The 27,107-nt window shown below is 39.0% G+C and overlaps 1 protein-coding gene across 3 annotated transcripts in view; it reads right to left on the bottom strand.

Moving 5' to 3' along the window:
* MCTP1 (multiple C2 and transmembrane domain containing 1) overlaps nt 1-27,107 on the bottom strand; it is a 235,301-nt gene that overhangs the window by 156,184 nt on the left and 52,010 nt on the right. For all 3 annotated transcript variants that reach the window (XM_069000758.1, XM_069000759.1, XM_069000760.1), the window contains exons 2-5: nt 10,299-10,413; nt 6,583-6,725; nt 3,791-3,870; nt 3,131-3,236 (exon numbers count right to left, since the gene is read on the bottom strand). In XM_069000758.1, coding sequence (XP_068856859.1) covers nt 3,131-3,236; nt 3,791-3,870; nt 6,583-6,725; nt 10,299-10,413 — 444 coding nt within the window. The remainder of the gene's footprint in view (nt 1-3,130; nt 3,237-3,790; nt 3,871-6,582; nt 6,726-10,298; nt 10,414-27,107) is intronic.

The following is a 27,107-nucleotide window of genomic DNA, read 5'->3' as shown; positions in this document are numbered from 1 at the left end:
TAATTACTTGCAACTCTTAATTGCAAGCAATGCAACAGTTATCTCCTGAGCAAAATGAAACCGATTCAGAGGAAAATTTATTTTTGAAATGTACACTATGTAGGGATATCAAACCAACAGGATTGAAGTAAATTTGCAATGACAGGAAAAAACTGCACATGATGTGAAGAGACAGTGTATCTGTATCTTCTATGCATCAGCCATTAAACTTAAAAGTGCTCAGGTTTTTGTCTATATATTTCAACTGCACTTGAATTATTATCTATATAGGGATATCCAAGTAGAGGGGGAGCATCGATCATTCAAACAGGTGCTACACAGACTGGGAATGTAGGAGTTGCTTTTATTGCTGCTTTTTATGGTGCACATTTTCAAGAGCGGACAAGAATTAGTCTTGATCCTCTAACATAACATTTGAAAATTTATTGACTTCAATAATTGTCACTTCAATAAAAAATATCCTCATTATTACAAAACCCTTCAAAAACAACCAAAGATGACAGCTCAACTGGAGTGATAAATTTTGTAATATATCTGCTCCTTAGAGAGTAAATACAATCTAAAAAATAAATAAATACATGTAGTAACTGAAAAAAGGCAATAGAGCCTATTAAACCCCTAATACATTAAACATACAGCAATTCAATAATAATTTTGTAGGTCATCTTCCCTGCGTTGTGACACAACTTCTCTGATTTTATTTCAACTTTGCCAGAACTGCTGTGAGACCATAACTTCGGAAGACTGGTTTCTAATAATAAATATTAAGCTTCAGATTAGGAATCAGATTCTTAATTGGAATTTTGGGCATTTTCAGAATGAAGTTCCATATAACAGTTTAAATGGGTAGAAAATTTGGTGACTTGAGCTAAACTAAAAAAAAAAGCTAATAATGAAATGTGTAATAACACAAACCAAATTCTTCATCCTATCACAATCAGTCAGTTGGATATTAAAAAAGTTGCTAACCAGCAAGCCTGTGGTCTCCCAATTCAGTTGCTAATTTACCAACACCCATATGAAAAACATGTTACACTGTAAAGTTTTCATTTCACTTTCTTACTCTAATTTTCTGGAGCCCTCTGTACAATAGCAGACAACGTGGGGCAGCACAATAGCTACCCTCTCTGTATGATGAAGAAAGGAAACAAATATGCTGCCCACATAATGGTATACCGCATAAAAGTACAGTGTTTCTGTGCCACATGATTTAGGATTGTGGCAGGATAGTGCCAACGCAACTTGGAAAAGTAGGGCAATTACCAGCTGACTCAGAAATGCTGGTCTTACCCAAATGCACAAAAAGTTCAAAATTGAATTAATTTCTTCATTTAAGTGAAGAAGACTCTAGTGGTGTAAATTTGCAACACAGAATTCTGAGTTGCATGGACAAGCATATTGCTAAAAAAAGAAGAAAAATACACTGCTTATATAAGCTAGATGCACATCTGTGGTGTTAACCATATTCTATTATTTTTATTAAGTGCTAACAGAACACCATGAGGAAAATTAACAGACAATAAAACTATTTTCACAATTTTACATCTTTGCATTTCTACATACCAAACCCCTAGCTCCACTGACTTACTAGTCTATTTAATATTACCTGGGAGAAAAGTGTAAAAAGAACACTAGTAAATCTGACTGTATTCCTCAAGTAAGCAACAGGATGATGTCTCACACTGCAGCATTCAGAAACATACATGTTCTTACAAAAATCATGCAGCTGATCATATCCATGGATGATTTCATGAGAGTAATGCTTTTGCTTGGCCTCTGCTGCAACCTGTCCTGAGGCAGGGCAACCAGGTTCATTGTTAGTGTATCCTTAGGGGTGGATTAAAGCAAAACTGTGCTAAATAAGTGATATAACAAAAATTTTTTTAGAACAAGTGCTTTAAAACCATAACTGGAAAAAAAAAGTGTAACAGATTGGAAAATCTGTTTTGGAGTGTATGATCATCTTAAGATAGGAAAATTCAAAAGAGAAAAAGAAAGAAAAAGAGATAGTAGAAGAGAGAGAAAGATATCACCACCGATGGCTTCTGTGATGTGTGCGTGATCATGGCCCATGGTTGTGAGTCCTGGTCCATCAGAGGTGGAGGCCCGCATACATGTCAAAAATTGGGGGGTTATAACCCTGGCTCTTCTGGTAAATGCTCAAGACCTCCTGTATGAGTTCTGGGCATGCAGAACAGTCTTCTTCCTGGAAGATTCTGGAAATCTGGTCGTGTTGAAAGTGCAGGGGAGGGTTGAGTGTGTGTGTCTCCGTGTTCAAGTGCCTGGGCAAAGTTTCTGAGTGAATTTTCTGAGTTTTGTGGCTGCACAGTGGTGGCTCACGGTGTCGGAAAGAGACTGGCATAAAAAACCCAACAAAACACTGCCCTGCTTCCACAGGTTCCATTGCTTAGTGGCAGTTTCTCCTTTCCTTTGAAAACAGCTTGTTTAAGGCAAAATTTATCCACAAGGTCCAATTGCTTCCCTACAGCCTATCTGAGGCCAAAGGAATCCATATTATTTTACAACCTCTCAGAGTGAGAATCATGTCCTCTATTTCTGCCATAGTTCTACCTCTACTGCTCAAGTCAACAGTCACAAAAGCTAGTAAAATAGAACAGAAAGAGCTTGTCACAACTAAGAGACTCTAGAAACCTGGAAACTATTTTCACTTACAACTATGCAGCTCAGAAGACTGATGAAGGAATTACAATAAACTTAGAAAATCATATAATTTTGTAATTGAAATGTAAATTCAAGAAATTGAAAAGCATCAAATAATCCTTTAACATTAGAAGCCAAAAAGCAGAAACACCACCTTTTTCAACTTTATTTTCCACATGGAATAGGATTCAAATATTCTTATCTAGAGATAGCAGACTAGGTCCAAAATTCTTAAGCAACAGTTTACTGATGTCCTCCATATTAATCAGCACTATTCACCTGTAACTGACTTTACCTGATCCATCTGGGAGGATTCAACTCAGATGAGATATGTTGTACTATACCAGAAACATCACTCAGTGTTACCTTAAGAAACAGTAAAGTCAAATTAATCTCATAATTTGAGATTTACTCTTGTGTTTTATGTCATCCAACCACAGACCAATCACATTAAAATATTTAAAATTACCGCTTCTTGTTGGTCTCCTGGAGCCAACAGAACTGATAAGATTATACTTCCCAGATCATGGTCAGGGTAATGAGGATCCTTCAGACTCAAGGTAACGTCTGTTTGCCTAGGAGACAAAAAAGCTATGCATTTACTTGGACTTCAGACTCTCAGATAATGAAATTTCTCAACCATGAGAATTAAAGGCACCTGAATTTATATGAACCTACTTAAAAACAGTGTCACAAATTTGCCCTATTTCTACTTTCAAGTATTTCTGCCTGAATGCTCATAAAAAATAGTAAATATTTTTACTCTGTATTAAGTACTTACATGTACTGAAGTAAGTAAATCAAAAATGTAACATTAATGGTTTAAAAAACAGAAAAAAAAATTCAAACATTAGGTGGCAATGCTGTGAATGAAGTTAATATGAAAACAAGATTAAAGTGGTTATAAAACTAAGCTCTCCACAGACACTGTAAAAATGTGTATCATCAGCTAATAAATTAACATTCATAAATACAGTAATTTCTTAAACAAAAGTGGTTTTCTTTGGTTTGTTTCATGCTGTGTAGGTTTATGTAATTATTTTCTAGCATAATGTTCTACTTACAACTCCACAAAGATGGTATTAGCAGATAAATATCTAAGTATTCCATAGGCTTTTTTGTGCCATACCTGTTTAATTCCAGTGAAGTGAGATCCAAAAAGGCTGAACCAATGAAGTCATCTTGAAGTCCAAAGTCATAATCAAATACCTAGGATGCACAAGAGCATTTTTCAGTACTAGAAATCTTTCTTTCTTTAGAGCTTTTCTGACTATGAATGATTCTTGAAACTACTTTTCCAGAGTTGAAGCTTCATGTCTCTCACCTGTTGAATCAGGACCACCTGAAAGTAACCTGAAACTTTCTGTCCAGAAAATCAAGTTTGAAACTGCTTGTTTGTAAGTCAGACTGCATCATATTGAGACACTGGTGTATATTGCTACTAGACTACACCTGTGAACAACATCAATTTTATAAAAATAAAAGAAATATTTTTATAAATACAGGCATTGAAAGAAGGAAGATCTAAAGACTAAATAAAGTTAAGCAGAATCATTGATTTCCTACACATTGATTTCTTTATGAATCCTGCAAAATGGAAGCAGAATGGCAGGATATGGTTATGATAAGCACTTGCATTTGAAATAATATAATTGCACATTTTGAAGGCTGTGCAAGTTTGAAGGGTTAGAAATATTACAATCTAACACTAAATCTTAATGGATATGTGTAAGGAAACAATGACAATTAATACTCTGCTATGAGGACCCTGCCTCCTAATTTGCTATCTAAAAGAGAAAATACCTGGATAAATTTACTGACATCCACACAGGAATCTGGCCAGTACATCGAATGGTTTCATTTAAGATGGTTTATGACTTCCTAAATCTGAAGAAAGAATAGCAAATAATCTGGGGGCAGCTATTGCAGAGAAATAAACAAAAAAGGGGGACAGCAACAAAGAAAAGTTGCAACACACACAAAAAATTTTAAAAAGGGAGATCAATTATCAAAATCAACTTTTGAGGTAAAATGAATTTTTTTTTTTGTAAACATGAGGTTTTCTGAGGACTAGAACATATCTTAAGCTAAGTAAGAGTGAGACTTGTGAACAACTTGTAAGGAGAAAGGACAGAATTTAACTGAAATATGACAGGACTAGGTTCAAGGTCTTCAATTCTAATATACGCACTTCAAGTATTGTATTACAGAAACTCTTCTAGGAAGCAAAACTGTTAATCTTCTACAAGAACCTTAATATGGCCAGGGTTAAGACAGTAATAACAGAAATCCTGTGGCCCAAAGGCTACAGCACAACTGCACAACTCAATGGATTGGATACAAGTGTGTGAGCACAAGTCTCTCACATGCATTGACCTACTGAGTGTGCACCCTCGCATTTTCTGAACCTATTAGTCATTCCAGCAGGAAAAGAAAACAAATGATGAAATCTCAGTGCATGCTGCAAAGTGAAAATTGTTTTTCTCCCTTTCTCCCTCTACAAATTATCATGTTGAAAATACCAAGTATTTTTAGCTTAGTAAAATTCAGTCATGTCTTAAAATATCTGAATGAGCTATAAAGCCTAAAATACTTCACACAGTATGTTCAGAATACAACCATGATAGACATTATACCACTTGACACACTTTTCCTAGGGAAAAAAACCACACACCCTCCTGGAGGGCTGGTACTTGGCATAAATAAACTAATACAGGTGGCTACATTGCAAGTCTTTGCATCTTCCTCTCTCTTTCACCTGTTCATTCCTTATGAGTCACTATGGCAGGAAAATGCCATTTGAGGATTCTAATTAACTTTCAAGCTTTTCTAGTAATGACATACTTTATCTGAGCAGTGTGAAACATAGTACTGGTTAATGCTTAAAGGATGTTTAAGTGGTATTGCATCAATGCCAATTTGACATCTCAGTTAAAGATCCTGTCATGAATTTTAGATTAGGACTGATACGGATCTAAAACATCATGTAATTTCAGATCAGCTAGGAGAATTTTACAGGTAAGCCAAGTTGTCATACTTTCTCAAGTATTTTCAATGTAGTCATGTTTTATTTTGAATCCTAGGACTACAGTTTTTCTAAATACATTTTCTGGAACATAATTTTTAACTCCTTTTGTTTTACACAACTAAGAATCACTTTTGCATGTAGATCACCATAAAATACCAGGGCCAGACAAGCACCTTTCTGTTCTGTGGGTATAAAACAATCATCACAGTTTTTCTAGTTTCCATTTCATTATCAAGATCTAAGAAATACTAGTGACACTGCTGCTTATTACTCAGGACATTGCTGGCCACTTTTTGATCTAAATTCAAGCAATCTGTTATTGCAGAATAATTGCTGCCTCTAATAAGACAAAATCATCCTCACCTGTGATTTACTAAGGAGACCTACAACGTAAAAATCTTAAGAGCAGAAAATGGTATGAAACACAAAAGCAAACTCACTGTGTTCCATATAAACAGAAAAATTAAAAAACTTAGGAGAATCAGGCATACAGCTCAATAAATTCTCAAACTGACCTCAGCAATGAATTGCTTTTAATAGGACAGATTATGCTTCCTATAATCATTATGCAATGATATTTCCATAAATAAAATGGATGCCATCATAATGAAATAGTTTACCTTCTCTGTTCTTCTGCTAAGATCACACTAAAGAAATATAAAGTAATTATGACCTGAAATAAATAAAAATACCTGTGTTTGCCCCTTTTAAAAATGTTGATATCATCATTTTATAGACAAAATTTAAATAAGTTTCTCTAAAATATTCAAAATAGTCTTTAGTAGTGCACTATTGCACAATACATTTTTCAGTATACAAAAATCACAAAACCTGAATTCTTCCAACAATTCTTCTGTTGTAATTTATCAGACATACATATGCTAGTGTCTTACCTTTATATACAATGGTTCTCTTAGGTTATCTATAAGAATGGAAACTTTTTCTTCCCACACAGGATTGAGGTTCTTATGTATTGTTTTACTTCTAAATACTTCTTTTCCTCCAAGTTTGAACTTGACATATGGATCACTCGTTCCTAGTAAAGACATGTATATATACTGTTAATTCTATCTTTGTAATACAGTAAGGAAATGGAGACTAAGTCACTTAAACAGAACTAAATGTAATTTCTATAGATAGTCAAACTCAAAATAGGATCAGATGAAAAGAATTCTTTATTGTCACAATCTATTACTTTCCAGTATATCATTACTCATTTAATTAACTCCATTAACATCAAATGGGTGCTTGCATTACTTTCTGTTGTTTGCAATCCATTCTCAAAGTCACACATGAAATACTGGCGGTACCGGTTTTAGTTAACAGAACTACGTCCTTATTAGGACTACTGTTTTACTTAAATGCAACAACAAAAATTAGATTATAAAGTAAAAATTAGTCCTGTAAAACATTAATCTAATTATGTTGTGCTTTTGAAAAGGCACATACTCCACTGACACCTCTAGTATAAGTCTTCATTGACTTTATTGTGTCCAGGCTTTTCTCTTCCATAAAGACTCACTTCCTACAACACTCAGGATGAGAAAATTAACTCTAAAGTCAGTCCGCAAAATCGACAACATGTCTCCTGCAACAATCACCTACTCACCAGAGAGCACTGCACAAAGCCCATTGAAATAACTGAGTAACAATTAAGTGTGATCAGAAAAACAACCCTGAAGGGTATAAGAAAAGTGTTAAATACAGCATATGAATGGAGTATGCATGGGACGTGTATGTGGAACTGTCACAAGGACTGAATAGCCTGTGAGAGGAGGACTCTTGGGTGGGCACAGAGACTAGCAGTCATCCAGGAGTGCATCTGGGACTAATTGATGAAAGACTATCTTAAATTAAACAGTAACTCTGGCTTGAGTACCAACCGCATCTTCATTAACAGCAGCAAAATTATACGACATCTTTTATTTTTTCCTTTAACTTTTAAGACTTTTCAAGAGACCTGGGTATTTTAGAAGTTTGTGTTTGTATCCACTGGGAAACACATCCAAAAGAAATAGATTTTCTTAAAATTGCAACATGCTCTTCTAAACATAAATTAGAAGGGTTATGACCAGCCATTCTTTGCATTATTTCATCCAGCCACAAGATGTCAGTACGCTTTACCTGAAGTTATGTCTCCCCTCTCAAAAAACTGTAGCAGTGGAAAACTGGTCTCTCGTGTGACAGGGTCACAGTCATTCCCACCTATGATTACTGGGGCAGAATTTCAGTGGCATAAAAACACTTTGTCTAGCACAACTGACTTGTTCCTTGGCTATTCAAGTAGTGGTGATGATTTTGAAGTCAAAGATCAAGTATTTAAATTAATTCTGTGTAATGTGAAGAATACTTTAAATATGGACACTATGTTATGGTGTGCCTACCCCCCTGCTCCTTGGGATCACTCTACAGCCTCAGGAATTCTGTTAGGCCTTGACTTTCATGTAGATAGTTTGGCAATGAAACATCCCTTGACTGTACCAGGAACTTCTGTGTGCTTAAGGTGGGAGTGGCATTGAGTTGAAAGACAAGAGAGGGAAAAATCAGTCTTTCCCTGAAATCTAAAACAGGGAAAAGGATTCTAGCTTGTGAGTTGGAAGGGTTGATTGAGAGGGCTTAAACTAGGTTTGAAGGGAGAAGGGGTAAGACCAGGCTGACTAAAGATGAGGCTGGGGGCAGCATGCCAGTGTCAGGGTTGAAATCGATAACACAGCTAAAGCAGATGACCATAGTCGGGGTAACAAACAGGAGGAACTGGAGGCCCTTCTTTAGCAGAAAAGCTGTGACACAGTCGCCATTACAGAAACATAGTAGAATGACTTGTGTGAATGCAGTACTGCAATGGATGTTTAGAAGCTCTTCAGAAGGGCCAGGCGAGGAAGGAGAGGTGATAAGGTAGCTCAGTACATTAAGGAGTGTTTCAGCTGTATAGAGCTCAAGAATAGTGATAAGTGTTTGTGGGTAAGAATCAGGGGGAAGGACAACAGGCTGACATCCTGGTGGGAGTCTCTTATAGACCACTCAACCAGGATGAAGAGGTGGATGAAGCATTCCATAGGTGGCTGGCTGATGTTTCACAATTGCCAGTTCTTGCTCTTGTGGCAGCCTTCAACTGGCTGGATGCCTGCTGGAAACTCAATACAGCAGAGAGGAGGCAGTCTAGCAGATTCTTGGAGTGTGTGGAATTTCCTGTCACAGCTGGCAAGGGAGCCTACCAGGGCTGAGATCCCACTAGACCTGCTCTTTGGGAATAGAGAACGGATTGGTGAGAGATGTGGTGATCAGAATGCCCGTCCTGGGCACAGTGATAGAGTTTTTAATTCTTGGTGAAGTAAGGAATGGGGTCAACAAAACCTCTGCCTTGGACTTCTGGAGGGTGGACTTTGGCCTGTTCTGGAATTGGTTCAGAGAGTCTGCTAGGAAATAAAGGGGTCCAGGAAGGCTGCACACAGTTTAAGAAGAAAACCTTATAGATGCAGGAGTAAAATGTCCCTATGTGCTGAAAGATGAGCCGTCAGGGAAGAAGACTGGCTTGATCAACAAGAAGCTTTTGCCGAAACTGAGGGGGGGAAAAAAAGGGAGGTAATGACTTTTGGAAGAAAGGGCAGGCAACTAAGGAAGAGTACAAGGATGCCATTAGGTCATGTAAAGAGAAAATCAGAAAGAAAAAAGCTCAGCTACAACTCAATCTGACCACTACTGTGAAAGAAAAAGTGTTTTTATAAATATATTAACAACAGAAGGAGGGCCAAGTAAAACCTCCATCCTTTTTTGAATACAGGGGGAAACACTGTCACCAAGGATACGAAAAGGGCTGAGGTACTTAATGCCTTCTTTGCTTCAGTCTGTACCAGAAAGATCAGGAGGACCAGTTATTCTCAGCAAAAGCAGCCCTTGAGCTGGTAGACAGGGGTGGGGAGCTGAATAAACATCCTAATGCAAGAGGAATTATTGACTTGTGAAGCCATTTGGACAGTCTTAAGTCTATGAGACCAGATGGGATTTACCCAAGAGTACTGAGGGAACTGGTGGAAGAGCTCGCCAAGCTGCTCTCCACCATTTATCTATCAAGTCCCAGACGACAGGAAATAAGCCAACATGCTGCCTGTCCATAAGAAGGGCTGGAAAGTGGATTCAAGGAACTACAGGCCTGTTAGCCTGGCCTTGGTGCCTGGGAAGGTTATGAAATAGATTCTCTTGAGTGCAATCATACAGCACATACAGGATAATTAAGGGATTAGGCCCAGCCAACAGTAATTTAGGAAAGGCAGGTCCTGCTTAACCAACCTGACCAAGTGACCTGCCTGGTGGATGACAGAAAGGCTGTGGCATTTGTACCTGGACTTCAGAAAAGCTTTTGATACAGTCTCCCACAGCATTCTCCTGGAGAAGCTGGCAGCCCATGGCTTGGGCAGGTGCACTCTTCACTGGGTTAAGAAGTGGCTGATGGCCAGGACCAGAATGTGTGACTGAATGGTGTCACATACAGCTGGTGGCCAGTCACTAGTTATGTTCCCCAGGGCATTTTAATTTTACTACCTACATATAAATTTACCCAATGAACATGCAACTGACCAATTACTAAGGCAGTGTTTACCAGCACACTTACCTCCACGGTCCCGTGCAGCTAGATTCTGTCCTCTTCTTAGAGTAACATTCAACTGGTACATTCCAGGGTCTCCAGGGGGGAAATCTGCGTTACTAGCTCCAAACGAACTTGTTCTCTGGGGAGGAAAAAAATAAAAATGCAATAGCTAATATTACTAAAAGGTTTGTGGAACATATATGTATATAACATCATCCTACTGAACTAAGAAAAGGCCATATCCCACTCCCCCACCTCAGAGCTGAGCTCCCCCAACACCAAGGAATCTGCCCCGTCTCATCAGTATGACAATTACCAAGACACCTTTAAAAAAACCAAAACAAACAAAAAACCCCAAATCAACCAAAAAACCAAACTGTGACTGAAAAAATAATTCTTTGATATAAAGATGTTGGAAGATAGGTGGTCTTTAAGGTCCCTTCCAACCAAAACTATTTGACGATTCTATGAACCTACACTTTTAATTACATTCACATCTAGTCCTGGCCCACTAAAGCAAAATAAGTTAGAAAAACACAAAGCTAGACCTTACAGCATTATTTGGACTAGACATTACCAGTATCCTCAAATCATGTGTTGATTCAATAGTTATAATCTATGTATTAAATAAACACAAATGAACTAAGATTATGTCATCTACTGCAGTACTTTGCAAGATACGTGTTTTTTTTCCACTGAGTTTTGGGGGAAGCTGCGGCAGAGAAATAATCATGAAGATATTAAATGCAGCTGTAGTTCTGTATGCCAGGATAAATACTCTTAGATTGGTTTTTTGTATAAAATGTATCCTTAAAAAAATACAATAAAGGAAGTCAGAATACAAGGAACTCTCCAGACCTCTGGTGTACATGAACAATAAACACATTTCTGTCCAAAAGACAAAGTAGAGAAATTATATTTCTTAGTGTATATATAAGCTTTTGTAAAATAGTTTTTAACACATCTCTCTCTAAGTAGAATCCAATTACAGTGCATGCTTGGAACACCACATTAATTTTAAGACTAGAAAAATTACATCAATTATATATCCACTATACATACTAGAACTTCATCTGTTACACACTTTGAACACTGTATTTACATATGCTCATGCTAGGAGCTAAATATTTTGAGTAGTTCTATTAATATTTTATTATGTAATTATGGGTCCTCTGCAAGGAAAAAAAGCTTGCATGATAGAAATATCTCAGAACGTGTACCAAGTGCTATACCATTTCATCAAGAAACAAGTTTTGTCTTCTTCCTTCCTACTAAACCCTTTCTTCTTTTTACGGTAATACAAAAGGTAAAGCATGAAGGAACTCACAAAATAAAGGCATTTCACAACCTGGCTTATTCTTGTTATTTCAGGGACATAACTTCATGCCCTAGCATATCAACCTTTGCTGCCACACATAAAATGCTGGCCAAAATGCACACTGGCATGCTCACTGGTTCCACAGCAATGAAAGACAGACAAAGAATGTCTGGCAGCAAAAAAAAAAGCAAACAGAAGAGTTTCCATCAAGTTGCTCCTCTTTCCATCTGCCTCCATACCCTGATTTTGGAGCAAAACAGCTTGCTGACATTTATTCATTTAAATCTAACATAAAATTTTACTTCTGCATCACCACTTGCAGAGCCTAAGATAGTACAGCAAAAAGAAAATAAAAACAAGTTCTCAATTTCTCCACTAAGATTACGAATCTATTCTTCAAGAATGAAACTGCAGCTTTCTTACCAGTTCTGCTCCACATTGTCCTCTCCATCTTCCTCCCATGTCATTCTCCTCCCTTGCTTTATCACAAATTAAAAACTCTCATACGTTCTCTATTGTGAAAAGCAACTACTGCGATCATGCCAAATCCTTCTGGGGTTATCAGTTGTTTCTTACAACCACAGAGGGTTACCTACAAACAATGACTTGCCTGCACAGGGATTTAGACCCTAAGTTTTTCAACGACTGAAAGAAGTCTTCCTTTTCAAATAAAAGTAATGGCGGGTAACTCTTTGTTGCATTTTCTTACTTTTACCCTTCTTTTTATCCTTAGGAGTATATTGCCTCAACCTGTTTCTAAGGGGTTGTGTAACAGGTTTTTTTTATGAAACCATTAACTATTTATGGCAATTCCAGTTCCAGAAGAAATTAATACTAGTTACTGGGTGAACAGTTCCTTTCACCAAGAAGCAGACAAACCAGTCAGTGTGCAAGTACCGACCAACATCTCTTGTGATCATATGTGCAAAGATGTAACCCCCTAAAAGAACGGGAGAATTAGATCATACTAATGAAATCGGAACTTTTGTTGGAAATCACACATGATGTACTCAAACACAATATTGGGCAAGTACTCCTTGCCGAGTACCAAATGGAACAGAGTGGTATTGGATATGTGGAAATAAAGCCTGTAAAGTGTTGCCCCTCGGCTGGAAAGGTGTTTGTACTTTAGGAGCCTTAGTCCCTAACATAACAATAACTGATAAAGACCAGGTGCCCTCGGGACTATAGATAAGAAGCTATTTGGAGTGTACAAAATGAACCTTAGATGCTGTAACTGAGTGACCAACTAAATTTTATAGTTTTGTATGATGGTTTTTACCCTGGCTAAGAGTAAGTGAATTAGAAAAGACAGTAGTGAACTTTTCTGTTACCCCAGAATATACAGAAAATCATACAATAGATGTCATTACTGCATTGCAGAAAGAAGTTAAGAGCTTGTCACAACTTGCTTTACAAAAACAAATGGCACTAGACCTTCTCTTGGCACCACAAGGAAAAGAATGCACTGTCATTAACACCAGTTGCTCTGCTGTCATAGGTTAGCAAGCATAGTCTCGGAAGGGATGTCCTTGCAAAGGGGTGCTTACGGCTTCCTCTGGGACCTGACAGAACCTATCAGCTGGCCAGTTTGAATATGGACAATTCTTTGAGCCACTTAAAGTTGTGACCACCTCTGTGATCCACACTTAAGAATAGACAAACTCCCCCTCCAAGCTCTCTCTCGTTTCCGGCACTGGGACAGGTGGCTGCAGGCCCCGTGTGGGGGCCAGCGGGCCCAGCCAGGTCCTGCTCGGGCCAGGCTGGGCCGGGCCATGGCCATCCTGGAGTCAATGGACCTGTTCCAGCCATGGAACCCCCCCCACTGCCTTGCCGTGGGCAGCCGGAGTGGCTCGGCTCTCCCCCCCTCCACTGCGATAAGAAAAATTCAACATTCCAGCTGCAAAGCTGCAAGGCCGAGGTGAGATTAACCCTTTTATTGCTGTGAAGAGCTGAAAACCTGAGGGAAGCGAGAGAGAGAGATGCTTAAAACTGAAATTCTGTTGTGAAGCTATGATAGATCAGAGTATCCCGTTGTAATTTCATGAAGATATGGGGGGTGGAGTGTTCAGCTCGTAAGCAAAAGCACCTGCGCTGAGATAGGCAGATGCTGACGCAGCTGTAATTTCATGAGAAATTTGGACAGGGAGAGATGGACCAGATGAGGACTTTTGCTCCAAATGGGAAAGGACAAAACCTCAGTTCCTAGAGATGCTCCCAGAGATAGTCCTAAAGATGAAGATGAGGAAGACCCTTTGCTCCCAGGGAAGGAGAAGGGCCTCTGTTTTTTGTTTCTGAACAGCTCAACCTTAAAATTGTACCCCAAAAACCTTCAAGAGCGGACCCTCGAAAGCAGTTGCGGGAAAAGCTGCAAGTCGGGGGAAGGGACTCACATGCAAGCAGAGAGACTCCTCTTCCTAAATGGACTGAACAATATTTGGAAGTGGGTGGCTGTCTCGTTGTGATAGTGTTTTCATAGCACAAGCAAGAAGAGACTTCTCTTTCTAAATGGACTGAACAAGGTTATTATGGAAGTGATAAACAGACTGAACATCTCAAGGGCTGTCTTTTTCCATTGTCAGTGGGAGAAGGGAGGAAGATGGGGGGAGGAGGAGAGTTCTGAAGGTGGTATAATTTTTTTTTCCCTTCTTTTAGGTCTGTTAATAAACTTCTTTATATTCTTTAAAGTTTGGTGCCTGCTTTGCATTTCTCCTAATTCTTATCTCACAGAAGATAAACAGTAATGAGTATTTTAGACCAAACCACCACATTGATCAAAGTGGTAGAGTGTCTACAGATGTCCAGGAAATCTGGAAACAAACACAGATTTGACAACGCATAGCTCAAGATGACACCTCCTGGGGATCTGAAGAAATCTGCATCAAACTGACTTCGTGGTTACCCAGCTGGACTTGGTTAAAACATCTGTTTATAGTAGTCACCATAATAATTACTTTGTGTGTTTTAGCTTGCATGGTGATTCAGTGTTATAGCTGTTGCAATGTCTTACACTATAAAATGAAATACAGATATTAATACACCAGTTCCCACAAGGGGAGACTTGATAAGAACAGTAGAACAGAACAGCACTTTACTGTCATAAGGACAGTAGAACAGAAAGCACAGCCTTGGAGAAATAGATAAAGGAGTAACTTTGGCAAACAGAAGTCCAAAATGCAAGCAGGATGCCAGCTCAGCTCTGCAAGGCCGACAAAGCAGAAGTTATGCAAAACAACAATATTGTGCCAACTCAAAAGCTGGAGTTGAGGAAAAGCCATCTAAAAAGGACAACAGACACTGAAGACCACCAGAGAAAACCTGAAAAGGACCATATAAGGACTTTGATAAGGGGTGTGACTATGTAAAATAAAATAATACATATACATCAGGTAATCAGGGATGGCTGATGAATATGTAATCAGTGTGTATGATAAAAGCTCTGTTTACCTGACTCTTGGGGCACTTGATTAGAGAAAGGATCCTCTGAGTGACGACCAGCAAATGCCTGATTTCTTATACTCAAAACTGCGTTAGAAAAAACTGTGTTTCTATCTGGCCAATTTTGGTATCAAGAATGAACCGCTTTACCCTGGCCAAACACTGGAATAGGTTTCCCAGGGAGTGTCCCTGAAGACACCTGAAACCTGCTCTGACACTGTCCTGAGCAATCTTGCTCAGAGCAAGAGGTTTGACTGGTCTGTCTCCAGAGGTCCCTGCAAACCTCTGTTCTGATTTTCTGTTGCTTTGAAATGTCATAGTAAATAAAGCATATGCTGACCTTAGCTACCTTTCTTCAATGCATTGTTTTGCCTTCCACTTCTGGTTGCCCTGATATGGCAGTGCTGCAGCTGGCATTCAGAATTACCATCCTCTCTACCCCTTAAGAGCAGAGTATGTCCAAGATACCACGTTACACATAAACCTGAATTTTTCAAAATAAGCTTATATATATGCCTTGCATTTATGCTGCAGTGCTCATAAAAGCTGTAACTGTTCCCTGCACATTTCAGTCTTTCTCTGTAAAGGAACCATTACTTTCAAAGGCACAGCCAGACACACTGTGTATGACTCTACAAACGTGAAGCTGCTTTCTACATGCATTTGCAGAAAGCAAGTTACCTGCACTCTCAAAAATCCTGACTATAATCTTTTTCAAAAATGAAAAAAGCATAACAAATTGAGGTCATCATGAAACAAATTAGATCTGACTTTCAGAAGAATTATTGCATAATTATTCAGTTTCCAAGACAAGGAAAAAGACTAAACACTTCTGTGCTATTTTGGTTTTAAGAAGATTACCAGAATTTACATGGCTTGTCCAAGAACATTTTTACAAGTACACATGAACTTGCACTCACAAACACATGATGTATGCACAAAGTAAAAGGGGAAATAGAAGCAGTCTCTAGGGGGATGGAAATAACACTGAAAATACAAAAATCACATACTTTTTTCCTGCCAAAAGTAGACCCTAAATTCCAAAAATTATTGAATTGTGAGGCATTAAAATCATACCTGCATTTCCTTTTTCCTGTTTTTCCCAAAGACTAAGTCTCAGATGCAGGACTGTTCTAATTTCTGGCAGCTAGCATTCCTGTCATCTCTAGAAAAATTTGCACTATCACACAAAAAAATTCTCTCACTTGCCTGAAGAGTGCAGAATTACACAGCAAATGATGTCAAACATGGCAGATGAAAGATAATTCAATTGGGAACCAGAGAGAGGTGTTCACAGACCAAAGATGGTCTGTGAACAATTAGCTGTCTCCATTTAAAAATGAGATAAATACTTGAAGTCAACATAAATGCCATATACATCATTCACTTGAAAAAACCATCTCCAATCATTGCATTTAAACTTAAGCCATCCATGTTTCCACAACAGAAAACAATACTAAAATATTCCTACCTTATTTTTCCATATTATTAATCCTAATTAATGATATAAAAACATATACCCACGTTTTACATAACCTGGGTTATCCAGAAGTAGTTTTTTTTATTTAAATTATATTACAAAGTTATATTTTACATGTTAGGAAATACATCAGAACATGGCATTTGAATTATTTTGAATTAATTTTAAAGCAAATATATAGTATTTGCAGTAGTATCACTACCAGTAAAACAGCACTAAACTGCTTCTAATATGAACTTCCCTCGTGCTTTGTGCTACAAATCTGAGTTAGCCTTCTGAGCTGGCAACTGCTCAGCAATACTGCTCACCTCCAGCTGGGAGCAACAGCTCTGCACTAATATCATTTGACTACTGCTGCAAACTGTAGCTACTCAGAATGAAAGTAACATAAATCTTGCTTCAATTTAGCTTGAAACTTGAACACGGAAAGTGAAATGTATTTCCTTAAAATCTCTATATATCTTTGACATTTTGCAGTCATTTCAGCTTTATGGATATCCAGAAAACATACAACAGACTGCAGCCAAGTGGGCAAACCACTTTTTTCAGGAATTCATATTTTAAACATTGAAATAACTGATTTAATAAGTATCACTAATGACTGCAATGAAACACCAAGTCTTCCCTCAACAGCATCTTGCTGGAAGGAAGAAGGATTTGGTGGAACTAATTATCTCATAGCACATAGTAGCCAACCTGCACACCAGTTTTGGTCACTCTTACACAATTTTGTAATTTTAGCTGTATTTATAATTTCAAAATGGTGGAGTTAAAATATCCTTTTGGCATTCACTTCAAAGCTTAAAAAAATAAAATAAAATAAAATAATAATTTCTAAAAATTACTCCTAAAGAAAAAAAAAACATATATCAGAATCACTCTCCTCAGAAAGAAGTGATGGTTTTGGAAGGATCTGCATAGCTTTTGTGGCTTCACATACCAGATACTGCCCATATCCATCTCATTTAATCCCTCATTTTTGACCACTGGAAGCAGAACAGTAATTCTTCCTTACTTTGCAGATGACAGGCAGAGCACTAGAATTATTCATGTGAGAGAGTCCACAAAAGGAATAGTAACATCTCCCTGACTGCAGCTCTGGAAAACAATTAACTCATTTTTAAGTACCACATACATTGCTGCTCTCATTAAAGGCATTTTCAATGAACCTCATGTATTTCCCACAGGGTAAAAGCAAAAGCATTTGTTTGGAGAAACAGGTATCCCCCTTTTGACTGATGCCTCCTTAACTCTCCGTCATCCAGTCAGTTCCAGCCACCACTCTCCTGGGCCCTCATGCTGAGAACTTGTCTGAAAGCCACTCATTACTTCTCTTCCACACTAGCAAAGGGGCAAAGGAAATGAGCATGGACTGAGAAACACCATCCAGAGTGCTCTGATGGATGCTTGGATAAAGATGCATTTTACCAAGAACTCCACACAACAGCATACACAATGGTGATGTTGCCCACAACAGTGAGTCTTTTGGTTTCCTTTTTTTAAAATTTTCATAATGTGCCCATCTCCTTAGTTTCTGAAGACAAATGATGATGTATTTTCACACTAAAAAAGTTTTGCAAATTTGGTTGTTTCGAAACCCTACTACAATGGATAAGGGATCAGTTATTCAGAAGGTAAACAACATCTCACAGCACTTTGCTATGAGAAATTATATAGCACATAATGGACCTGTGACACTGAGAAAGCGTGTTTAAAGTGTGTGTTTTCTGCTGAAGTTCACAAAATAAAAACACTTCCTGCAGAATCCATGTTCACATTTCAGGTAGATTACTTCACTTTTGAAATAATCACCTGAAAAAATACATTACTTCCACCAAGAAATAACAAACTGATTAAATACACCTCAATGCATTCATTGGAGTAAAGCATTATATATTCACCTGAAAGGTTGGAACAATTTGTTTTAGTTGTTCCACTTACACACCAGTGGTGGTATTTTTCTTCAGAAAACTATATCTTCATGACATATGATATCTTCATCCAGCTTTTCAGAGTTTGCTGCACCATTCAAATGAAAAATATTACCTACAAAAGTTTCATAATGCTACTTCCTGATTTAAATATTCTAAACTAATATGGAATTAATGAGATAAGTCTTGTTAGAATTAGCATGATAAAGGGAAAATAATTTTTAGTTGATGAAAAGAAAGCAATTTTAACACTGCAATGTTTGCTTAGGAGGCTACAAGCATACATTAAATATTAAAAAGATATGTATGGTATTTCTTTCAACTCAAGAACTCTGTTTAATGGGATAGCATTTTTTTCATAATTTCACAGAATCCAGATACAGTCACTGCTGGTGAACTCTTCTCATCACAGGCAAATTTAGCAGCACTAGGGCTGTTCTCTGTGCAGCACAGCAATTTTTCAGGCTGCACAGCCTGAATGCCACCAGACTAGTTTGCCTTCCTTCCTTAATTTTATAGCCAAGAGATAGACTGGCAAGAACAACCATTAGTGACAACAGTTAACTACAGCTAATGACACCAAAACTATGACACATCTTGTGAACAACTGAGGTCCATTAACCTACTAAAGCAAATTTCCCTATACCTTGATCAATGCCTCTGGTTCTTCTTTGCCTAATGACAGTATACTTCATTGTCTTATAAATAGTTTTAATGCAAAAACTGACCCTGGTTGTTCAATTTGCTGTTTGGCTTAGACTGTATTGTGTTTGAGACTCCACTATTAATTTTCAGATACAGTGCTTTAAACTTTTGAGAAGAAATGGTATGTAGTATTTCATAAATTAGTAGAAAGTTTTGTCAACTTGAAACATCAACTTACGTGTAAAAATTTTTTTTAATTTAGCAAAAGAATAGCATTTATGGCGATTTAGTACTGGTGGAACAATTTCAAAACTGAAAAGCTGAAATCACAATGTCCTATTTTTAATTCTCTACAATTTTTCTTATCATCAGTATAGATATACTAAAGAGAGAGTCATCCTGGAATCACATCTGACAGTTGTCACACTATTAGAAAGTGAAGCTAACAGCAATTGTATGCCTCCACTGCTTGTAGAAAGGGAGCAGATAAATAGAACCCATAGAAAAAGCTGTCTCCACAGCAAATTTTTGCTTGCATTCAGATGGAAATGTAGTTCCTATCGTTTCCACCAGACATAATCTTTTCACAGCTTCACATAACTTAATGTGTATGCAGTTTACAAAAGAGACAAGGGAGTAACACAATGGCACATTCCTCCTGAAGACAAAATTACTTTTCGCACAAACTCAAAAATACGTATACTACACCAAAATTCACATTGCAAGCAGATGCATTCTAAAAAGAGTCACCATGTCCCAGTTTACTCAAAAGGAAAGCATATTGAAACACCTCTTTCATCAAAAAAAGAGCACTTGTTCCTTTAAAGCACTGCTGAATTATGCAAATACAAAATGCATTTTGATACATTCAAAACTTCAGTCTAAGCAAGACAGTGATAAGAGTTAATGGAGTTCTACTTATTTATTATCTTTTTAAGATTACTTTTACTTACCCACAATTAGGAATGTGTTTCATTGCTCATGCATAGTGGAAGATGATACAGCATTTATTCTCAACTCCTGGACATATTCCTCCAGATCCTCCTGGATTACATATATTTAAACCCATTCTAGAGCTTCATTACAAAATCAGTTTTGTTCATGTTTGTGAGACAACCAAATAGATCTTTCAGTGATTCTGGCTGCACTACTACCTTGCTGTATAAGCCAGGCTCAGTATGCCTAGAGCCAATGCAATACCATGCAAAAATACCCAGCCTGCCATGAACAGCCTGGTTCGAAAATCAGGAGCTCAGAACTCGGCACAGATTAGCAGCTCTTGCTAACACACATATAAAAGCCCCTCAGGCCTAAAAATTGCATTTTTTTACATCGCTCTTTGATGATCTATAAAACTCTACAGACATGTAAATGGGAGGAGCTAATTCAGGACAATACTTGCATTTTTTTCCATTCCCCATGAACACACTCTTGGGACTCACAGTCATCATGCAAACTTGATTAATACCTCTTTTCAGATCTTTAAACAAAAGTGATAAGGCAATCTTATCAGCTGAAAGATCTGGCAACATTTCTGGCAGAATTCACATCCCATTTACTTGAGGTTTTTTCTTTCTGCCCTGTGGCTTGCAATACTAGCAACATACTTAGTACTTTTCTTGTAATTTCCTTTGCGCAGATCTCTTCTGTGTATTTCTTCTCACTACTCTAATATTTCTCATGTCATAAAAATTCTTGGTGGAAGAAGTCTATTTTGATAGCAGCATGACAGACACAATACCACAGCTCTTTAGATTTACTTCAGCTATTGTATGGAAATTACAGCTTACTTCCTGCAACTGAAGAGCTAGGTGGATTTGAATTTTGCAGGTGGATTTGACAGCCAGACCCGTAGGTTTTCCTTTTGCAGCACAAGTCACAGGGTTTTGCCCTGAAGACCTGAAAAAGTCAGTTTGCCCCTTAGTAAGGCAAGTGGAAACCAAAGTTAACCTGCAACAATATTAACTCAGATTAAATACTTATTCTTTCCATATTAAGAAGTACATACTTTATTTGAAATCTCTGTCTCTGCTCCTGTCACCTGCAACGCATATCTCTCAGCTCAGCTGAGTAAAATACCCAGAGATAACACAATAAAGAGCAGTTGAAATGTTTATGAAAATGGTACTCCTGGTAAAGAATAAAACCTAATGCAAGCACAAACACAGAATTTATTGATTTTATTATATTGCCCCAAATGAGAAATTATCTTACTAGAAATTCTAGTTCTATAAACACAATCTTGAACATCATCAATTCTCCTTTTTAAAAGTCACAATTTTGAAATGCATCAATAAATACTTGGAAACCCTACTGGAACTCTGTATCTGATGCATCTGATGTATCTGATGCACAAAGATGGGGTTCAAGTTGGTGCAGGAAATCAGAGGATGCAAACCTATGTAAAACGTATGTACACACATGCACTTCTGATGATTTATTCTTTCTAATAGTCAAAGTTTTTGTTAACTAAGGACCCATTAAAGATGATATAGAAGAGAATTTTGTACAAGGTCTTGCATTTTACCTGATTTGAAATACAATTAAGGATTTTAAAGTATGTAAATGAGACACTATCCACTCACAGTTGCATACTTAGGTACTAAGGGAGATATTGTTAAGGAATACATCTGGTGTAGGTAGCTCAGTTTGCAAGCTGCAATTTCAAGATATAGACTGAGATGCAGGCTGAGCTCCGGATGGGAGTCCAGAGAGACAAGAAGCCATGAACTGCCAACCCTCTGCATAACAAAGGGCCCAAACACTGGTGGACAGGTGAATGGACTCAGACGCATAGCAGGAGCTGAAAACTCACAGGCACTTGGACTGTGAGGGTATAAAAGCCCAGGGGTTCCTTTGTTCACACTCCTTGGATGTGACAGCTCGAGCTGGTTCTGTGTTACTGTCAATAAATGGCTTTACAGAACTAGAGATATGAACATTTGCTACGGGAAACCTGGGGTCAAACCAACAAGAAAACCTGGTCTGACATCATGTGAGTGAAGTGTACAGGTGGGAGCCAAGCAGGGTCTGGTCAGCTCACTGCCCGCTGTGAAGGGGCTTCAGTCCCAGCAGCTGAAGTCTCCAGAACTGGGAGTGTGACTGCCAGAGATTCTTGTGAATGGTCAGAGTGGGAAGTTTTCTTAACGGCTGTCACTTTACTAAAAGCAAGTGGACTTCAGCAAAAAGCTCTGTGAAGAACAGAACTATCTTGGTTTACATTTGCAGTGATGATGCAGTGTACTTGCTGAAGACACGAACTTGGTGTAAGCAAACTCCTGAGAACTGAGACTGGTTCACACCTCATATTTTAACCACCAAAAATGTATAGTGTGCTACCTTCACAGGCACAACAGGCAGTTTCTGTGTTTGTGCAGGCCTGTTTTCCACTATTTAAAAATACTTTTAACAAATATTATGGCTGAGGGTACATTTCAGAAGTCAACTAAAAGTGTTATGACAGATATTTGGATATAACAGAATCCTAAATTAAGAGAGAAGGAAGAAGGTCCAGAGGTAACACTTCTGCTACAAAAAGTGCCATGCAGAAAAAAGAGAAGTCTGTGCTAAACCAAAATAGCCTGAATTAATACCAAAGCATCTAAAAGTAGAGGAGTTTGAGTAGCTTTACAGAATTGTCTACATCACCTTGTAAAATACATCACGCTCACCACAGACACTGTTTTATAAACTTTTACCAGTTCTGGAAACACAGTTGCTTTAACAAACACCTCAGACAGTAGAAATGTCTCATTCACCTAAGATGCACCTTTGCATCCCTTGACTTTATAAAGGGTGTTATACTCTGACCCTTATTCTAAAGCTTCAACACATTAAAGACATGACCACCATGAAAACACTTCAGTTAACCTTCATGACTCACCTTTCACATAACCACAATAAAGAGGATGAAAGCAGGGACACAGCCACTAAACAAAAATTGTTAGAAGTAATACAAAATTCATAAAGATAGTTCCTTTAAATCAATCTGAAAACAGATCTTAATCCTTGTATTAAAGTGCAACACTTTGTGTGATTTTGAGTGCAGTTTTGACCATGGCAGGCCATTACAGATAGCACTGTATTACTCAGCAGTAAGGAAGGAGACAAGAGAAGCTCTTCCCTTGGGTGTGGTAATTTGTCTGTTTTTTGAAGAAAGACAGAGGTTCCCACTTCAGATGCAGTGTGTGTTTGTAAATTCTAAGGACATTCAGTCTGACATTCAGCTCTTCTGCCTGCGGAGGTGCAGGATGTTAAGTTTCTGGCGAGGAAGATATTAATGACATGCTAATATTAACAAATAGGTTAATACTAATTATTAAGTGTCTCACCTGTGTTATACAGAGTGCCAAAATGTGTGTTATGGTATCAGGCAGGTACTTCTGGAATTTGCTGTAAACATTCTCGGATGTCTTTAACTGCTACAGTGACTTTTGAAATCTATGTGTACTGTTTAATTGTTTTTACAAAGCTTCAGAATCAGAATTGTTCATCTTTCATCTATCACATTTCAATTTTTAGGGACAGCAGGAACCATATAAGTGCAAAAACATAAAACTAATCCACCGTTAAAATCAATTTTCTATACTAAGTCTTATTCCTGAAGAAGGGAATGCGCATTTCCTCATTTTAGTAGCTTGCATACTATTTATTTCCAAAGAATTTCTCTGTGATTGTCTGTTGTGGTTTTTTTATTTATTTCTTTGTTTGTTTTCTATTTGGATGGGGGGGTTTTGTGTGTTTGTTTGTTACAGCGGGGATTACTGTAACACGCATATATCAAACCAGGAGTCCCGTGGAAAAAGAAATATCTATGGACAGATTCTTGATAGATGTTTCAGAGATGTTTATTTCTCCAGCCGCATGGCCGGGGCTCAGCTCAGGAACCCCGCAGTCACGGGACCCCGGGACCTTTTGCTCATCCCGGGGAACACAAACCAACCAATGGGGAACGAGGCTGACAGGGGCAGGGAAACCCCGTGTCTCTCCCCCCCAGGGCCCCTCCCCCAGGGCCCCATGGCAGGGTGAGGGACCCCAACATCTCCCCCGTTTTATTTTAATAAAATGAGAATGAAAACAACTGGATAAACATAACAAGAACAGTTTCAAAACAAAACAAGCCAGTCTCCTGAGTCTTTAAATGTTCAAACAGATTCTCTGGAACATCTTACGGCTGACAGAAGGGAGACAGAACTTTCTGAACATGCTTTGTGGGGAAACTGAGGCAGGATAGGGCTTGATTTCTTCCCTCCCCCTTTTCATCCCCCCATCGGCATTGAAGAGGAATTGTAAGGAAATGGAACTGTATAAGGAAGCCATGGGGTGAAAAACGGATTAGGAATAAACTGGGGATAGGGTAGACTTAGGAAAGGGTTTATATTGGGTATAGGGTAAAAGGGGAAATTAGGCTGCGGGTAGGGAAATTGCTGGGATGGATATTGTTTATAATTTTGTGCATAACGGCTGCCTTTGACAGGAATACCCCCAGGCCCAGTAACATTCGCTGCTTGAAAACCCTTCTTTCCTTGCACTATATCAAATTGTACAGCTTCTCCATCTCCTACACTTTGCAGGTAATTTTTAGGGTTATTCCTTTTAATGGCAGTTCTATGGAAGAATAAGTCTTCCCCTGTATCATCTCGTGTTATAAATCCATAGTTGTTTTTGACATTGTACCATTTCACAGTTCCTGTGATTTTCGTGGCTACAACGTCTCCTATCACGTGCTTGCGTGTTCGTCGTGGGTGCCGGTCTCGCATGGCTGCTGCCTCGCTGACTCCGACGTCTCGGCCGGGCCCCCGCGTTGCGGCTGCTCTGCGCTCTCTGCACGGCCCCGCTCCGGCGCCCGTCTGGGCTCTGCGCGGCCCCGCGCTGCCATCGCCGCTGGCTCCGTGCCCTGTGAGTGGTTCTGCTCCGCAGACTCCACACTGCTTTGAGAGCGGCCCCGTTCCGGCTCGGCGCTGCGCGGCTTCTCGTGTCACTGTGGAAACCGCCGCTTCTCCCTCCACAGGGCTCTCCGAGCCAGTCGCTCAGAGCGGCCTGCCACGCCGATGCCTGCTTCCTGGCTGCTTGTGGCCCACGGCACCCGCAGCGCCTGCGGCGTCGCTCCCTCACTCGCGGCCGGGTGGCCGGGGACCCCGAGACAGGGATGGGGTCCGCGATAAGGCGCGCGCTCCCGAGGGGGCCGGGCGCATCCAGCGCAGGCACTTCCGCTGGCACGGCTGCAGTCATGCGCTCCCGGGATGGCGGCCGCGCGGTCTCGGCCACGGGAGAAGTATGATCTTCTGCTTTAGGGGTAATGGGACCATACAAATGCTCTTCAAGAGCGTCCCTGATTATAAGATATGCACGGAAAGCTTCGCTTTGATCCCATACCTTATCCCAGATCTCGTTCCAGAAACACCCCTCACAAGATTCAGGAGGTTCGATATCAAAAAGTAAGTCTCGGGAAATATAGGGGAACCTTTTGAAAAGCCACATAAAGAAGTGTTCTACATCTCCCGGTTGCATTACTTTTTTGTTTTGTTGTTCAAGGATTCCTTTTACTTCTAGATACATTTTTTTCTGTGGCTCAGAGAGCCCCATTTCCCACGATTCTTCCATAGTCCAGAGAGAATATCCAAACCAAGATGAGAAGAGAGAGGCCTAGAGTTGTTTTTTACTCACGAATTTCCTCAGGGATCGGTGTCTTGCCCGCATTCTTCCACCAGTTGTTACAGCGGGGATTACTGTAACACGCATATATCAAACCAGGAGTCCCGTGGAAAAAGAAATATCTATGGACAGATTCTTGATAGATGTTTCAGAGATGTTTATTTCTCCAGCCGCATGGCCGGGGCTCAGCTCAGGAACCCCGCAGTCACGGGACCCCGGGACCTTTTGCTCATCCCGGGGAACACAAACCAACCAATGGGGAACGAGGCTGACAGGGGCAGGGAAACCCCGTGTCTCTCCCCCCCAGGGCCCCTCCCCCAGGGCCCCATGGCAGGGTGAGGGACCCCAACATTTGTTGTTTGGAGTTTTTTTTGTTGGGGTTATTTTGGCAGAGGGGGAGTTGTGGGGGGAAGAGGGTGGCAGGGTATTCATTTCCATAATGATTTTTTTAAATAGTCAGATTGCAGAATTTATTCTGAGCTCTAGAGAAGGACTGGACCCAAGAGGTTTCAATAATTGAACAGATTAAGCAAAGCTTTAATTTGCTACAATAGCCATTTCCCAGTCTGAAAACCTGAAGAAGAGCTCCTTTTTCTATTCATGTAAAAATATATTTTTGAAGAAGCTTTCCCCAGGCTTCTTCAAAAATCTGTGCTGGATTTAGGACATCTTTATAGATACAAATATTGAAGGAAGACTGTTGGAGACAGAAAATATCAACTATATATATCAAATAGTTGCCTCAGTGTTTTTCAAAGCACAGTGATTGCAAAGTACAGTGTGCTTTCATTTACTGGAACACCACAGACTTTCCAGGAAGAGAAAAGAGATTGCAAATCCTCTTCATCTCCTCTAGTGATGTAAAGCACCTCAGAAAAGGGTAATTTCAACATGCTGCATTTTAGGAGCACATTTTAACTTGTTCTTTTAGGTATGAAGGCACCTAAGTCTCAGGAAGAAGACAGCTTTTTGCTTAAATGGGTCCAAAGCTTATCACACTAGTAATAACTTTTTTAAAGTCTTTTAAACATGTAACTGCATGTATTCACATTTTTCTTGAAGAGAACTTAAGTTTTATTTAGAAGGAAAACTTTCCTCCCCAGCTTTCATGTGCTCTCATGCTCTAATTAGTCAATTAATTTAGCAAACAAGACTTAGAATATATCAAAGGGCCAGCACAGGTAGTTTTGTGGTCACACAGCAAGCTTAAATGTACGCTTGCAAATTTTTGCTTAAGAAACAGACAAAACACAGCAGGATTCTTGCTACAATTAGCAGTTATTACTAGACAAAGTAAGACTTAAGTTACTTACAGAACACAGGAATTTCCTCTGGCACTAAGGCTGAATTTAGACCTTGCACACTAA

Source organism: Aphelocoma coerulescens (genome assembly GCF_041296385.1).
Source record: "Aphelocoma coerulescens isolate FSJ_1873_10779 chromosome Z unlocalized genomic scaffold, UR_Acoe_1.0 ChrZ, whole genome shotgun sequence".
Taxonomy (NCBI): domain Eukaryota; kingdom Metazoa; phylum Chordata; class Aves; order Passeriformes; family Corvidae; genus Aphelocoma; species Aphelocoma coerulescens.
Note: the sequence above shows the minus strand (reverse complement) of the source record. Positions and strands in the feature narration are given on the sequence as shown.